General features: G+C 39.3%; 1 protein-coding gene and 2 long non-coding RNA genes across 4 annotated transcripts; all 3 read right to left on the minus strand.

Moving 5' to 3' along the window:
• Positions 1-132: 132 nt before the first annotated feature.
• Positions 133-9600, minus strand: LOC105381907. The gene is made up of 6 exons (XM_048621799.1): positions 9301-9600; positions 6959-7068; positions 3688-4037; positions 2141-2425; positions 1535-1687; positions 133-500 (listed from the first exon to the last, which is right to left on the minus strand). The coding sequence occupies exons 1-6, from the start codon at positions 9303-9305 to the stop codon at positions 414-416; spliced, it is 990 nt and encodes a 329-aa protein (XP_048477756.1). The 5' UTR covers positions 9306-9600; the 3' UTR covers positions 133-413.
• A 684-nt stretch (positions 9601-10284) lies between these two features.
• Positions 10285-13920, minus strand: LOC125488601. The gene is made up of 3 exons (XR_007266337.1): positions 13763-13920; positions 11877-11971; positions 10285-10386 (listed from the first exon to the last, which is right to left on the minus strand). It is a non-coding gene; the product is annotated as an uncharacterized LOC125488601 (long non-coding RNA).
• Positions 13921-14740: 820 nt separating this feature from the next.
• Positions 14741-17599, minus strand: LOC105395636. Of its 2 annotated transcripts, none has more exons than XR_007266358.1 (5): positions 17055-17599; positions 16633-16730; positions 16211-16415; positions 15625-15719; positions 14741-14963 (listed from the first exon to the last, which is right to left on the minus strand). It is a non-coding gene; the product is annotated as an uncharacterized LOC105395636 (long non-coding RNA). The 2 variants fall into 2 exon arrangements; XR_005254762.2 differs by having other exon boundaries at positions 16052-16415.
• Between the last annotated feature and the right edge of the window lie 9 nt (positions 17600-17608).

Below are 17608 nucleotides of genomic sequence, written 5' to 3' on the forward strand. Positions count from 1 at the left end.
TTTGTTTGTTATTTGTGCATCCTTAGCACAAGGCACTTTATGAGAAAACGCTAGTTGTATCAGAAGTTATGATTTGTTTTGAATTTGCCGCACATAAATACCTAATGTGGTTGTTAACAAAAAAATGTAGTGTATCTGTTTACAAATTTATATTTTCACATTTCATAGTAATATAATATTTCTTATTATAATTATAATATTATACTTAATACTTCCATGTTCCACATAATTTTTCTTTAAAGAGATTTTTTTTGAGATTTCGTAACAATTTTGTAAAACAGTATATAATAATAATAATACTTACTTAAAAAACTTAAAAAAAATACAAAAGTTTCCAAAATACCACGTTTACCCATTTGCGTTTGGCAACAATTACTTTATAATTGAACGTAAGCACATACCTTAGAAGTATTCTAAACAGTACACAGTATTTCATACTTTTTGTGACCTATTTCTTGGCCTCCGAAGCTGATGTACAGGACCTTGTGACTGGGGTGCACCTGAAAATATAGAAATTTATTTATTTATTTATTTCTAATACTTATATTATCTAACAGGATACTTTAGTCAATACGTGTTGTAGGCAACATCTGTCGAAGCATTGTGAAAACATTGGAATGTACTTTCCAATGGTATAAAAACTTCTATTCACATAAGGAAACTTTGAAGATAAGTTTATCTGTGGATGGATCGCGTCACACACTCGCTCATAATAATATGAAAGGTACATAATATGCACAACCCTTATCTAGTACGTATGCTATGGGAGCACAAGAAACCCTTAAGGCTCCCATTAACAGACAAGTCCGCCAACAAATCTGTGTGTGAATGTGTTGGTAGGCGCGGCTCCGCGAGAGAAGTTGGTTATATTCCTTACTAGCTGTTCCCGTGCGCTTCGCTTCGCCTTAAAAGGTTTTCCCGTGGGAAACCCCCAGGGTCTAGACCGTATGTATACCAAATTTTATTCAAATCCGTTCAGTAGTTTTTGCGTGAAAGAGTAACAGACAGACAGACACAGTTCCTTTCACACAGATAGTTAGGATGCAAGGCTCAACAAAGTTCACAATCGAGTGTGTGGGCGAAGACGGATTTGTCCACGGATTGGTACGACTCGCGGTGCGTGTAGTGAACGGTGGGCTTTACCTTCCCCGGAGTGAGCAAGCCCTGTTCCTTGGCGATAAGTGGATTTTACATGATAATGCCGTCAGCTTTCCTTATTACAGAACGATGCCACATGTGCAATATATTATTAAACACCTACTGCGCTCTCGCTTCGTCATTTCAACGCAGATTATCCTGGTTTGTATGTAGAACAAAGGAGCATCACCGCTCATTTCATACAGCGCAACGCACGAACAACGCAAGTATGGCATCGGTCATATTTGATAAAGAAAGAATGAACGCAGCATAGAAACCCTTACCTTCTACTTTCGTTCCTTATACTACCTTACATAACGCAAGTATGCCATCGCTCATATTAGAGCATATGTCATAATTATAAAATACATAGGAGCGAATTGCTAGAAACCCTCACCTTCCCTGGAGTGAGCGAGCCCTGTTCCTTGGCGCGGCCCACATACAGGGCCTCCCCAGCCGCCGTGTTCCCGGCCGGGATGGCGTTGGGAGGGATAGCGGAGCCGCCGGCGTGGGACACCCAGCGGATGCACTCGGGACGGGCACATAGCACCTGAAAAATTACAAAATTATCTTCAATTGTCTTGTTAGTTTGTCGGTGACCAACACTAGACGCAGACAAGTATTTTTATATACTGATGAAAGGACAAGGTCAGCCAGTGACTAAACAGGGAAATTGATACGTAACTCGTGGAGGGTCTTTTTTTGATGAATTATTGTAGATCATACAGAAATAAGAAAATTATGAATTATGATACGGTATGATACGGTAGACCTAGGCGGAGATGGCGGGACGACATGGACAGATTTTTGCCGGATTGGCGTCAGGTGGTCGACAATAGAGACGTGTGGAGTGAACATGGGGAGGCCTTTGCCCTGCAGTGGGACACTACATAAAAAAAAAAAATGAATTATGATGAAATTGATCAAAGATCAATTCATAATCTAGTGTCTCAGACTCTACTTGACATAATCAAGATAAATGATTCAGAATTCAGATACTCACATCAATATTATGCACTTCATGCTCCTTCCCATCCCACGGAACATATGCCGCATGATGTTTCACAGCAAGCTTGCCCGGCAGCAAGTCTCCTTGCACCTTGCCGCGGATGACCCAGAGTGGACTGTTGTCGTGCCCCTCATACCCAGCTACCACTGCCCTGTCAGACAGAGACGGGGCATCTCGGGGTGAGGAGGGCACCCATTCTATTCCAGCTGAAATGGTGAAAGGATTGGGATTAGTAGTATTGAGGAAGGTGATATTAAAGATAGTATGGTGTGCAATCAATATGATTATTAATTATGTCTGTAACAGTGTTGAAGAAGGTGAAATAATCAAAAATTCATTAGGTACTGCTCATTGAGTATGAATGGTCTGGAGACGACGGAGGCTCAGCTTTAGTAACAAGGCGTGTTCAAAACCTTTTACAATCTTTTAAAATATACACACAGGGTAAGTACTCACATAAACAATTCTTCATACAAAAGAATAATTATCGGACTCTTCTAGTTTATGAGAAAAACATAAATTTACGAAATTTCGATATTTACTATGGAGATTTATTTTTTATATGTAACTGTTGGTTTTCCGTAAATAAATAAATAAATCAAAAACGGCGATACGGTGAGTACAAATGTAGAACCAAAAAAACTACTTACTATACAATGTGTTGTTTTTCGAACCCGACAAATTTTAAGGGTGTATTCTACGAGTGATTTCATCGAGAATACACCCCCATATGTATTTTCAACCCATGTTCTCGAATTCATTGATAACACATTACATCCATTGGCAAGAAAAATGAAGACCCTTTGTTCATTATTAAATGTCACTTCATGTAACCCTTATTGCTTGGAATTAAAACTCATAATGACATGTCAAATAAAATAAATAAATAAATAAATATGTGGGGACATCTCACACACGGCCATCCAACCCCAAGCTAGGCAGAACCTGTGTTATGGGTGTCGGACAGCTGATATATCTACACAAATACATAGATAGATAGATACTAAATATAAATACCAACACCCAAGACCCGAGTACAAATATCTGTCTTTAAACAAATATCTGCCCCAGCCGGGAATCGAACCCGGGACCTTCGGCTCAGTAGTCAGGGTCACTAACCACTACGCCATTCGGTCGTCAAATGGGACATAAACATGGTAAACGGTAAAAGTCCGCATGGTAAGGGGTCCGCGTTGTTCTATGGGTACTGCTAGTTAATTTTTTTATGCTAACAATACCTAATATTCCTATCTATTATTATGTTAATTTTATTTTGCATTCATAGTGTTCAGGTGCTTATCAACAGTGTCTACAATGTTACAAAGCAGAATTTTACTTTTAAATGAATCATAACAACTAAAAGCTGTATCACAAATAACAGATAGATAGATAGAACTCATAACAACACACTTTACACACTTTAGTTGTACCTACGCCAATTTTTTTAAAATAGAATCTACAAGTTATATCTTAATTAGGGGTACAAAAGGCAGTCTCACTTAAAGCATCTCTGCCAGACAATCTTAAGCATAATATCATTAGTCAGTAACAAACTTACCAGCAAACTGCGGATGCGGGGGAGCAGCGTAGTACGGCATCATGTGCGCTTGCGGAGCCGCTTGCATCGGCTGCCCGGGCTGCATGGCCTGCCCCGGCGGCATCACTTGTCCAGGCTGGCCGGGGTAAGGCTGGTACACGAACCCGGGCTGCATCGAGGGCTGCCCGGGGTATGCGTACTGCTGGTACTGCTGGGCGGCTGGGTATGACAGGTTCATAGGGGGCTGCTGGCCGGGTGGGAGGTGCCCGGGGGGAGGGGCGGTCGGCTGGTTGTACAGTTGAGGGTAGATCTGGTTCTGAGGCGGCGGGTATTGAGGGTTACCTCCGTATGGGTCTGAAATGTATTCAGAAAGATTTTACTTATTATTGCATAACAATTTCATCAGCAGTATTATTCTATTCTTTTATAAAACTTTTGTCTGCTTTCAGAATTTACTTTCAATATTATGTTTATAATCTGTCACATGCACAGTTACTTTGCACTGGTTGCACATGTAGGTATTATTCAATGCATGTATGCTTCATGATGATTGATAACATCTTGAAGTAGATAATGATAAATAAGGCTCATGTCTGAAGAAGTCCAAGGTAAGTAAACAATTGATATTGCAATGTAATTGTAATAAGTACAATTTCTTTCTGGCCTCTTACTTGAGTTCTAGGTTCTCCTAAAAAGTTACAATATGAATGTATAAGTCCACTAAGGCATCAAATAACATTAGATCATGAATCATAGTCCTTGTTCTCAATCTTAAAAAGCATAATGACACCACTTTTACTTTTATTATGTTATGGAAAAGAAATCTGCTACACATAAGCAACAAAATACTTCATTAAGGTTTCTTTTGTACATTGACTGGGAGGATATGTAGACATATTACCTAACATACAGGCTATCCTCCTAAAAGCCGGTACGTTAACGCCTACCTGTTACAAACAATCAGCTAAAACAAATGAAAGTAGAAAACTGTACTTACATCCAGACATTTTCGCTGTTTTTATGGAAGGCGGGAGAGATTTCAGAACGGACTTCTTTTGTTTGCTTCTGATACTTTCGCAAGGTTCTTAACACTTCACAGTTAGCTAGGCAGGGCACTAGTGTAACTATTGTTTTGAAGTAATAAATAGTATTAAAATGACGAAACACTGACGACACGTACACAAACCAATCGCATCGCACGACGTAATTTTATAACGGCGCACGCAACTCACTCAACCTACTCAAACCATGAGAGAGGAAACTACAAAATAAAACTTTAACGTATCGAGTATCGTGGATATTATTATTGGGCCCTAATACAAGGCAGTAAATACTATTTTCCTTTACCGAGGTAATGTCAGTTGCTAAAACATTTCCAAACAAAAACAACAGAGCTCGCACGATTTGACAGAAGAAGACCCTGTTGCTTAGGAGATAAAAATAAACCTGTCATTTGTTTCATTAAAGTGACCGCTAGAGGCGCTGCATGGTTTATAAGCTGAGAATAATAATCGATTTATGCATCTCCAACCTCAAACACAATGTTCAAGTTCATCATCATCATCATCAGCCTTCTATCGCCCACTGTTATTATACGCCATTAATTTGTACACCAATTCTTCCGGCCCTGTGCCGCTCTGCTTCTCCGCAACCTGGCAGATGTCATCGGACCATTATATTATAGCAGGTTTTTGATTTTTCTACGAGATTTACGAAATTTAGTGGAATCCATGCCTCGAAGGATTGAGCAAGTTATTAAACAAAAATGATTACGGCGAAGTGTTATCACAAATTAAATTAGGTATATATTTTAAATATTTTTGTCATGTTTTTGTAGAAAACCAACTAGGTATAGTACTTATTTATATTTTTGCATAAGTATAAATGTTTTATTCAGAATTTTTATAATTTTTCAATGAAAATATTTCAAAAAGTGCAAAATATGTAGGTAGGTAAGTTTAACTAACAATGCCGTACACTGATGTACCTACTTAATTAAAATTAATGAATGTCACATGCTTACAAGAAATTTATAAAAGGTATCCACAATTAATGCCACTATAGTGTATATGGTAAAATAGCAGGTAGGTACCTACTACACTATATCGCTGTATCGCCAGGCCATCGGCCCGGGTAACAAAATTATTAGAAAACCGTAAAACTTTTTACTGACCACATGTAACGAATAACAAAGTATATTATATAGCAGTGGCAGTTCAGTTGTGGATTTGATTTGTGTAACTATGTGGGTAGGTAAGAAAAAGAACACAGTAAAATTAAGTAATTTAAATTTTAATCTTAAAATATATTTAATTAAGTCTTAATTTATCTTCAAAATACTGACAGTAAGTAAGTAAATAAATTACTTATGATAAATTTCATAGGTACAAACTTACATATAAAAATAAATTATTATAACTACCTATAGGTACTTACTAATCTAATACTAATACTTAACTAAGAAGTAAGAAACTTATTATTTTCATAAAATCTTGGGCTGCCCGATTCCCCTTCTTTTTCTGTAAAATAAAATAAATGATCAGTTAGTAGGTAGAGATCGTATGGGTTTAACAAAAAATCAGGTTCGGCAATAATCGTTTAATAAATTTCATGAGCGGAGTTTGTAAGCAATTTCATAGGACTTATTAACGCTATAATATATAATATCAGTTTCGGTTACTCATTTTACTATTATTGCTGTAGCTATTAATTAAAGTAGGCACCAGCCAATAACCTTTTAAAGGTTATTGACACGAGCACCTAGGAGGTTCGTGTTAGCATAATGAACCACTCTACCTCACCCCATTGCGAGGTAGTCGAGGTACAAACAGGTCACATATTTCATACAGTCAGGTAATGCGAATTCTTACATGCTCATTCCACTAAGTGTTTTGTTAGTTCCAACCACAGACGAGGTAAGGATATTATTATGATGTTGTAAGTAGACCCCAGATTTAAGGGCCACCTTTAGATCAGAATCAGTAGGTACTTATAGTAAAGTAGGTACCTACTTAAATCTAAAGCCATGTTTTCATGATCGCTCGCAAGTAAATAGAGCCTACCTAATTCTGTCTAAGAACATCCTTTCTTCTATAACTCACGTGTCTACGAATAGGATTAGGTAACTTTGTCTATGTATTTTTATAGTTTATATACGTAGTGTCTTTTGACCCGTGCATGGAGACTCACGGTCAGTCGTATTACCATTACCACGTCTATTGTGAAACTCGGCTGAAACCATTGAAGAAGTAAATATATTTTAAGTAAGTACTTACGGAATATAACTCCGACACCCCAAAGAATAAGCAACACTACTGCTATGATGAAAAGGATGGATATCGCTAAGCTGATCAGCTTGCACATCAGATTGCACACACAGCCCAGACTGAAACAAGGGACAATAATATTAGTACTGTATGTTAACATAATAATAGACGGCCGAGTGGTTAGTGACCCTGACTACTGAGCTGATGGTCCCGGGTTCGATTCCGGGCTGGGGCAGATATTTGTTCTCGGGTCTTGGATGTGCCCGTAAAATGGCAATAGACCCGCCCCCTATTACATTGGGACTAACATAACACTCTGGCGAAAAGTGGGTGCAGCAATGCACCTCTGCCTACCCCGCAAGGGAGTACATTAGTACAAGGCGTGAGTGCGTGTGTGTGTGTGTGTGTGTGTGTTAACATCACAATAAGCAAGGTTTACTCTATACTGACGAAAAGCGAACGAACGAGAGCAGTGCAATCACCGTGTGTCTTAATGTTCGCAGCAGCAGCGATCCAAAACTTCGGTTTCCGTCATAAATATAGAATGACCCCCCAGGTACGTAAATAAGGCAAAGTACCAATAACAACCTCGTCTTTGTATAAAGGGTCTTAAAGTGGTAGGTAAGTATAGAAAACCGAAAGGGTCACTCAGCTCGTCATTTTGAATAACTTTTGATGTAGATTTTTAAAGATGGTTCTATTGTAAGAATAAACTGTGGAACATTGTTATTTAAGTACTTATTGCACTCTAAAAATATCTCAATTGACGTCTAAATGATGATGGGCACCAATATATGGAAGCTGGGACCAGCACCAATAGAAATGAGTGATACGTCGTTGAAAAGGTATTTTTTTTGCAGAATATGAATAACGGAAGCGCTAGTCTTGATATACTGTCCAATAAGAATAATCGTACCTTGAAAGTTTTTATATTTTATTTCTGTAATTTTAATGTTTTTGTTAGTTTTTCACATTCATTTTTAATTTTTATAACGAAATGATCATATTTCATATAATATTATATTTCTTTATTATCTCAGTAAATAAAACCAGTTGAAAGTAATTTCTCCAATTTCAATAATACTTACGTGTTTACGTGTATTACGCCCTAACTGTCATCAGAAGAGACAGTGCAGTGCCATAGAAAAATACTTCCTTCCGACGAATATATTTCAAAATGGACAACATATACGGATTTGTCGTCATAATAGTTTTTTGCTTACTTGAAAAGAGCTAACCAACGATGTATGTCTCATCTTTATTGGACATAGGTCCCAAAACGCCCATTGTCATTTCCTATTGTATTCCATATCGTAGCCATAGTAATCTTATCAGAGTTATCACACTGTGCTTAGTTACCTTTTAAGTACCTATACATACTTACGTATCTATAGGTCGGTAGTTGATAGGTAAGTAGGTAGGTATGTGTCATTTGATAACAGGTCAGTAAGTACAAACCTACGCCTAAAATATTGTGTTTGTTTTGGAAACGATAAGATAATTTAATAATGAATTGTTCGGTAAGTAGGATTTACCCAAAAGTATTGACTATAATGATTAATGAATCACTGTTACTTAGAGTTTGTATTGAGCTCTCCTTTGTTTATTTCTATAACTACCTAGGTAGTCGGAGTGAGGTGCATGAAAGGAAACATCGTGTGGCGTTTCCTAAGATAAAGATAAAATACTCTTTATTGCACACAAACAGAAACAGTTTAACAGACATAGAAAAGAAAAGAAAAAGTATCTATCATCTTCATCATCAGACCATAAATCATCCACTGCTGGACATAGGCCTTTCCCAAAGAACTCCACAACACTCTATCCTCAGGCTTCCTCATGCCGCCACTACCGACCACCTGTCTAGGGTGTCCCACGCTACGCTTGGCTCACCGATCATTGGTTTTCCGGCATATACCTATGGCCAGGCCCATTGCTACTTCAGCGTAAAGATCTATGTCGGTTACTTGAGTTCTCTAATGACTTCTGATTTAGAGAACCCCGAAACTTCTTTCTGAAAGAATTTAAATGCAGACCAGTCAAACCGTTTCAGACGTAAATTTCTGACGCATAAATCTTAACCGCGCACAGCTTCAAGACCTTTATTTCAGACTTATTGGTAGGAATAGCCGAGGTGTCTGGCTAGGGTTGAGTGTCGTATCACCTGTAACTTATTTTATAAATATGTTTTATACTTACGTCCAGGGCAGTCAACATCAACAGCAGACGCTTAAATCTGACTCGTGAATACTTTCAGAACGATGATAAACCCTGCATATTCTGTAGGAATTCTACACTTAATTTATAGTAAGAGTTACTTAAATATAATTTATATGTTCAAACCAACTCACCACATTTTGTTTTTGTATTTTTATTGTATTTAAAGTCACGCCACTTTGCCGTACGTTACGAACGCTATACACGGTTAGACTAAAGTATTCATGAAATATTATTCAACCTAAGTACTAAGCAATAGTCGAAGCTATACTGATATACTGTCTGCACCTATGAAGATTCGTCACCGCTGCCTACCTACTCCGACAACGCGATAAGATACCGAGATTCCTGGGTATATTTTTTGGATATTTTTGGCCATAATATTTATTGGCCATACTATCGATAGCTTTAATCCAACGTGATAGAGTCGTGTTTAGTGCAGCAGAATGCCTGCGTTCGGGTAAACAAAGAGAGATTAACTTATTGATTTCGCTGTAACAATGACGGGTAGTGTGGTTTTATGGCTTCAAACACTTCGTGGAAAGTGTTAGCTGATTACTGATTAGCAGATAGCGATGGTTTTGTTAGTATTGATGCGAATTTAAATAATCGTAGGTACCTAAATAATATTACATAGAATAAATGATAGAATCTTTTCTTAGAAATTCGTGTTGTGTGATTTCCTTTCGACTCCTCTTTTAGCCTATCGATGTCGGTGAGCTACATGACTGATGGGCTAGAATCTAAAGGAGACCTTTCCTGGGAAATTCGTTCACTCCTTAATTTAGGGTTTATCAGTCAGATTAGCTTCAGTAGAGCAGCGGAGACGCGGTCGCCCTGTGCACACATGGCGGCGCACAGTGGACGGCGAGCTGCGAGCGCAAGGCTTGAGCTGGACGGAGGCCAGAGCGGTTGCTGAGGACAGGACGGCGTGGCGCACTCTCGTAAAGGCCCTCTGTACCACTAGGGGTACCTTAGGACGACAACATATAATATAGGTGAAGTTGAATCAAAGTTAACTCTCAGTGGCTCGTGCAGGTCCTATCATATTAATGTAGATTTGAAAATTATTGCATAAAATTAACTGTTTTAAAGTAAAAAAAAGTGTTTTTTAAGACATAGGTATTCTCCTTTATTTAATTAACAGAATAAAAATAACTATACGCTTTACATAAACATTACATGCTAATAATTAGAATCGGTTTTGTTCACCTTTTCAACTGAAACAAAAATATATATGTATAAGTTATAGGTACATAGAAGCGACCGTAGTCGAGCTAGCTTCAGTAATCTTAACTGATCAATGAGGTTAATTAACAACTGGCACGGTCAGCCATGCCAGCCGACTTCTCGAGTGGAGACCACGAACAGGCAAACGCAGCGTGGGACGCCCTCCTGCCCGCTGGACTGACGACCTTAGGCGGGTGGCGGGTAGTGGTTGGATGAGGAAGGCCGAGGACCGAGTGTTGTGGCGCTCCTTGGGAGAGGCCTATGTCCAGCAGTGGATGATTATTGGCTGATGATGATGATGACGGTCAGCCATTGGATGGGTCCCGGTTGCTGCTTCGGCAGTATATAGTCGTTAAGCCTAGTCAGACGCCTTTGCGCAGCTCGAAAACATCTGACAGTCGGGTTGCCCACTTACCCGACAACTCTCTCAGCACAAGCTTGCTTGTGTTGGGGTCCACCAACCCGCACTAGGCCAGCGTGGTGGACTAGGCCTAAACCCTTCCTTCACTGGAAGGAGACCCGTGCCCCAGTAGTGCGGACGTGATGGGTCGTGATGATAGGTACATATTATAGTACAAGAACCAACAAGCACCTCTAAAACCGCGCCTATACAGAGTGTTGCAAAAAGGGTATACTAAGTCGAAACCTACATGTGCAGCATGGTATATCTCAGCCCGAAACTAAAATCAGAATTTTAAAATTCGCGAAAAAAAATTATCATTTTCCATAGAAACTTTGTTGGTCATGTCTGGGATCTATGCTATACTTTTTACTATGGAGAATGTTTTTTTTTCTTCGTGAATTTTGAAATTCTGATGAAATATTTCAGTAGCTTTTTAGTTACTTATTAGGCTACCGACATATTACCGGTATAATGCTCGCAAATATTTTCTATTAGTATGATGTATATTAGTTTATGCATTATACTAAGAGTACTACCTAATATAAATGCTGTAGGACGATTCAGTATAATATAATATTGTGTATAAAATTATATCGTATCAGAAATGAGGTTATCCGTCAGAGGACTAAGGTTACCGACATAGCTGTCAAAATATGCAAGCTGAAGTGGCAGTGGGCTAGTCATATCTGCCGAAGAACCGATAACCGTTGGGGTAGACGAGTTCTCGAGTGGAGACCACGAACAGGCAAACGCAGCGTGGGACGCCCTCCTGCCCGCTGGACTGACGACCTTAGGCGGGTGGCGGGTTGTGGTTGGATGAGGAAGGCCGAGGACCGAGTGTTGTGGCGCTCCTTGGGAGAGGCCTATGTCCAGCAGTGGATGATTATTGGCTGATGATGATGATAAAATTATAAATTCTGCTTGAGACGAAAGCAAAAAAAAGAAGATTTTTTTTGCAATTGCAGACAATGAAACTATTCACTGAATACCAACTTTGAAAGGACCTCACCCGATGCCATCTTTCGATCTCATATTCGCTTTCATCTAAGGCGGATAATTTTACTGAATTGCACTTACCCTTAACTACTCCAGCCGCCCACAGAATGAGCAGTATAATTGCAAATATAATCAGCATGAACGCAATACACGTTAATATGTTCCATATGAGTTGACTGAAACAAATTTCATGACATCAATAGACACAGTAGGTGATTAAATCATGAAAGTTTCCTAAGGCGCTTCCTAGAGTCGAGGCGGTGGCGTGGCGGTGGCGTGGCGGTGGCGTCGCATCGGCTTTCAGGCGCAGGGAATGATGTCTCACTTACAATATCAAGTTCTCGTCTTACCCACAGAGTAGGTAATATAGTTTAGCCTTACCCGCGACGTGAATTTGCCGCGACTCCATCTCGTCTTCTACAGTAAGCGTCGTCGTGGGCTGGAATATCCTAACTAATATTATAAATGCGAAAGTAACTGTGTCTGTCTGTTACTCTTTCACGCCAAAACTACTGCACTGATTTTAATGAAATTTGGTATACATACGGTATAGACCCTGGGAAAGAACATAGGCTACTTTTTATCCCGGAATTTCCACGGGAAAACTTTTTAAGGCGAAGCGAAGCGCGGGGGAACATCTAGTAGAAAATATAGAGGCCTTTGTCGCCGAATCGCCGCTGCTGAAACGCGATCCCCGCCACCTCGACTCTTGTGCCGTGAACGGAGCGCCTAAAGTCCTAGAACATGGAGTGTATGGTGTCCGCCAAAGCTCTATTTAAATAAAAATGATTGGTCTTCGAGTCATGTAGTTTTTGTCAATGATTTGTCGGTGGTAAATTTTACTAGTATGACAGAATATGCGAACTAATTTCGCATATTCTTAGTCATAGGTGGGAAGGGCTTAGTAAGCTTCACCGAAACTCAGTAGCCAACATGGCAGTCAGTCAACCATCCTCATCCAAAATTATTTTTAATATCAATAAGTCAAGGCTAAAGGCAATAAGGTGCAGAGACGTGGACACTGACGGTAGGACTGGTCCACTGATTTAAAGTCGCTCAGCGTGCTATGGAGAGAGCTATGCTTGGGGTTTCTCTGATGGATCGTATCAGAAATGAGGTTATCCGTCAGAGGACTAAGGTTACCGACATAGCTGTCAAAATATGCAAGCTGAAGTGGCAGTGGGCTGGTCATATCTGCCGAAGAACCGATAACCGTTGGGGTAGACGAGTTCTCGAGTGGAGACCACGAACAGGCAAACGCAGCGTGGGACGCCCTCCTGCCCGCTGGACTGACGACCTTAGGCGGGTGACGGGTAGTGGTTGGATGAGGAAGGCCGAGGACCGAGTGTTGTGGCGCTCCTTAGGAGAGGCCTATGTCCAGCAGTGGATGATTATTGGCTCGTGATGAAGTCAATGCTGACCGCACAAATATTCCATTTGAGAGGATATCCACCCCCACAGAGAAAGGGAACAGAAAATGGATGGTCCAAGACGGTTGCGCTAATTATTGGATAAGCCAGTCAGTCAATTCTTTGTGGACTAACTGAGTTCTGGGATCTATGCTATTCTATTCTACGTGGGGGTGTAAGTACCTGCACTTGGCTTTTTCGATAGGAACCTTTGTGCATATCCCCAAAGTCTAAACTGCATTCCTAAGGTTGGACCACTTCCCACCACACAGGTCCACTGCGGGTTGGAAGGTTCACATAATATCTAGTGCTTATGCTTAATGTAAATATGCAGGTCTCCTTACGTTGTTTTCCTTCACCGTAAGAGCGAAGGTATACATTGTACTTAAATTATTGAAAGAACTCATTGGTACACGTTAGCGCCGGGATTCGAACCCTGATCTCTGAGTTCTGGCAACAGTAATTAAATTTTTTAATGTAAAATATTGAGTAGTGTGTATAGAAGATATATATTGCATCGAACCCATTTTTTTATATAATATGAGTCTACGTACTTACCACATATTTATCGAAAGCGTACCCGTCTGGTTACAAGAGTGAAAAGTTCCACCACCACATGAGCAGCCGTCGTCCATTTAGAAATTAACAGAAATTGTAGTTGGTCTGAGACAGAAATGAATTTTATGTTGCCAAAATTCAATGCAGATGACACACACGTGAACTACCTAATCACAGACAACACCTGAAAAACTGACTGAAAACTCCAAATAATATTTTCGAGATCTGAGAGAAAGCTTTCCGCCTAGAGAAGTAGGTATATGTTCCTTGCTCCGCCCAAGGAACATAAGTTTACTGCTCTAACGAGAAGGCCCCTCCTGTAAGCCTTTGTCCCATTGTCAGTCGCAGAGTGGACAACATAGGCAAGAACAAAGAATAGTCCAGCTCTAGGCTTGCCGACGACACGCAAGTTATAAGATTGCCAGCAGTTGGGGTTTCTGAGCTGCACATTACACAACAGTACCTATTTGTAAGGTATGGTAGTTTATTTTCTGTATGGTAAGGTTGTGTGGAATAATATTACGTGGTGAGGAACTCCATTCATGCCCTGCGTGCCCTTAGGCGCTCCGCTCACTGCACGAGAGTCAAGGCGGCGTCGGCGGCGGCGTCGCGGCGGCGACGACAACTGTGTCTATAATATTTTCTATAATTGCCAGCCTACGTTGACGCCTACTGCAGAAGTCGAGGCGGAGTCACGGCGCGGGCGAAGTGCAGGCGAGAACTTGACATTGTATTGTAAATGAGACAATTCCCTGCGCCTTAAAGCCGAAGCGATGCCACTGCGACGCCGCCTCGACGCCGCCTCGTCGCCGCCTCGACTCTAGCAGTGGGTGGAGCGCATTAGATGACCGCTGGTGTTGCAGTAAAACCGACAACATTATCCCTGACTTAGACAATAAAACCTTTTTTTATTATTGAGCTATCTTCGCTCGTTATTTTGATGTTGATAGGATAAAAATATTAAAAATGCAGCGTGGATAAAATGAAATTCAGATTTTATAAAATTAAGATTAAATTTATCATATTTATTTTAGTAAATAACATTAGGTACTTAGATACCTACATTATATTCATTAATCTAATTATAAATAGAAAGTACCCAGACTATGCTTTTCTTATCGCCCATAGTATCAATCCAATGATAACCAATATAATTATTACACATATAAGGCAACTCATAATGCTCCATAGAAACTGGCAACTGAAAAGAAAATATATTTCATTTAACCTAGTGTCGGATTCTGGAACGCAGGGAATTTTGGAGAGTCGACTAAGTTCTGAATACATGGAGGAAAACTATTGCTATTTACGTCATTATCATCATCAGCCCATAATCGTCCAGAGCTGACCTCCTCCTAAGGACGGTCCTCGGCTGTCCTCATCCCGCCACTAAAGGCTATTTATATGGCTTAGCCAGTTCGTGGTCAGCACTCAGGGTCTCATTTACGCCACCAGTCACTACTGCTTGTAAATGTAAATAATACAAAACGTCATGATCTATGTAAGTACCTAAGTAGGTAATATTAATATTAGATAATTATTCCCCCGAGAGGATCAGTCTCTTCAAAGGAAACGGATGTGTGCTGAACTTGCATGATTCGGTTACCCTTCAGGTGAGTTCGTTAACACCCTGTGCAATCCGATATGCCTGTGCAATCTGCATCGATCGCCAGAATAAGCCGTTATTGCCATGGTCATACATCTGGAATGGGTGATCGCTAGTAGGTACCTACTAGTATTTAAAAACAGTCGCATATTTTGGAAGGAACGTTATGATCGAAGTAGGCTATTAACCGTTTGAAAACAATAAAAATATCATATTACACATATAAAGGCTGGTTGAGTTATGGCGAAGATCTTACCTCATTTTGAGCAGTATTGGAAGAACTCAATACCAACTTATTAATAAATTAATAATACTAATGCTAAAGAATGCTTAAATTATTGTAGATGGGACCTGAAATAAAATAATAAGCTTTAACTTCTGCTTTTATTTTTTATTTCAGTCAAGCAAGTGACATTCATAGAGAAATTTACATTTTTTTATTCACACAGGAGAAGGAATCATAGAGAAAAGAACCACTACGTTTTGGAAGGAATAGCATGGTATTGATTGGATACTTTATTTTTACCATATTTTTACCAAAGAGGAGATCGAATCTATGGTATCGACTTTTTCTTTCCATTCGATTATTATAATTATTAGAGATTTGCTTTTCTGCTACATTAAATGTGGCCTATTTTCTTCTGCTTCTCATGGCACGGTATACGTAACGATAGAACACTCACACTCAGGTATAAAATAGGCACATATGCCGCTCCCAAAGCGCCACAGAACTCTAGCGAGACAGCTGTCCTTTTCTTTACTCATCTAACCATGGTGGGTTCCGATATATGAAAATTAAGTAGTAGGTTGTATAATTACTCAGGTTACTTAACGAGGTTTACCTTCACCCACGCATAACTCCCAAATAGTTACTTATAGATTGGTAACCAGTTGGTAATCCATTCGAAACGGATTTACTTCTTGGATTAAAATTTGGTATATTTTATCCCTGCGTCATTAATACATCGTGCAGTAAAAGTACCAGTAAAATATAGTCACCAAATCATTAGTTGTTGATAGAACCGTTTATTGGAGAGGGAGCCTTAACTGAAACAAAATTTTAGTTGTAATTTATACGAATACTTGTTGTTTTCTTTTGGAAAACTGTCTAGAGCACACTGAGTCACTTTTGTTGATCAGTTTTTGCACTATTTATCATTACCGACAGGATATGCACTGGCAAGACCTTTGTCTACAGACTTCGAGTACTGAATAGGTAACCGTAAGTTGTATGGTATGTAACTAGGCTAGGTACTATACATACTTTTGAGACATCCTTCAGCTAACAGGAGGACGATTATGATGCCCATTAAAATTGCCATGACACATATACACGAGAGGATGTCGGCTAGACATGCACAACTGAAAAACGAGCAGGAAAATGTTATCAACTATCTTATTTATATGTCTGTTGTAGCATCGAAGCAACTGTGTACCTACTACTATCCTGACACACATAAATCCATACTGCCACTGGTCTGATTTCAAAAAAGAATCTTTCATGTGTAAACGAGCGTATACATGTATGTTTTCCAAAGAGAACTATGTTAATACTTGCTTCAAACGATTCCAAGCTGTAGGTAGAACTGTGGCTCTAGTAGGCAAACAGCAGTTTGAAGGCTACATCCCTATCATGTGGTGAGGTGAAATTACATTAAATTAATCAAATGGGTGTGTAGCACTCACCTCATTCTAACTTTTTATAAAATAGTATTCATAAATGCATAAAATTGATTTCAGTATATTATGTAAAATAATATATTGTCATTTTTTTTTGTGAGAATTGGTAAACATAATAATTACCTACAGACTTACAGTAATCATTTTGCAAAATCTAAATAAGTAAAACTATGAACTTAACTTTGTAAAATAATCGAAAATGACATAACCACACTCAAGCTGAAGTTTTATTACAGAATAATCAGAATGGCGCTCTCATTCTGAACATTTCTCAGCATAATAACTGCTTCCTGTTTCCGTAATATCATTATTTTGATGCTGGTGTTGTTAGAGCGGACAAGACCTTCTCGTTAGAGAAGTACTTATGTTTCTTGCCTACGCTTTTGTCTCATGGATATGGATAAGATTTCACACGGAATCTCGGAAGCTACAATCATTTGTTTCGGGCAGCTGTAGCAGTATCTAACGACTTTCTACTTAGAACAAAGATAGCTTTTGATGCAGTTTGTACAAACTACAATAGAATCTTATTTGAATTTATCATTATCAGGTATAATGTA

The sequence above is a fragment of the Plutella xylostella genome, chromosome 6, assembly GCF_932276165.1.
Source record: "Plutella xylostella chromosome 6, ilPluXylo3.1, whole genome shotgun sequence".
In the NCBI taxonomy this organism is placed as follows: Eukaryota; Metazoa; Arthropoda; class Insecta; order Lepidoptera; family Plutellidae; genus Plutella; species Plutella xylostella.

Bases quoted from the DNA above. Each gene is read 5' to 3' on its own strand.
- LOC105381907 (XM_048621799.1), bottom strand. The intron at 4,038-6,958 runs GTAAGTACTTAC...AATACATTTCAG, and splicing joins GGGTGTCGGAGTTATATTCC to ACCCATACGGAGGTAACCCT. The intron at 501-1,534 runs GTGAGGGTTTCT...CTATATTTTCAG, and splicing joins GCTCGCTCACTCCAGGGAAG to GTGCACCCCAGTCACAAGGT.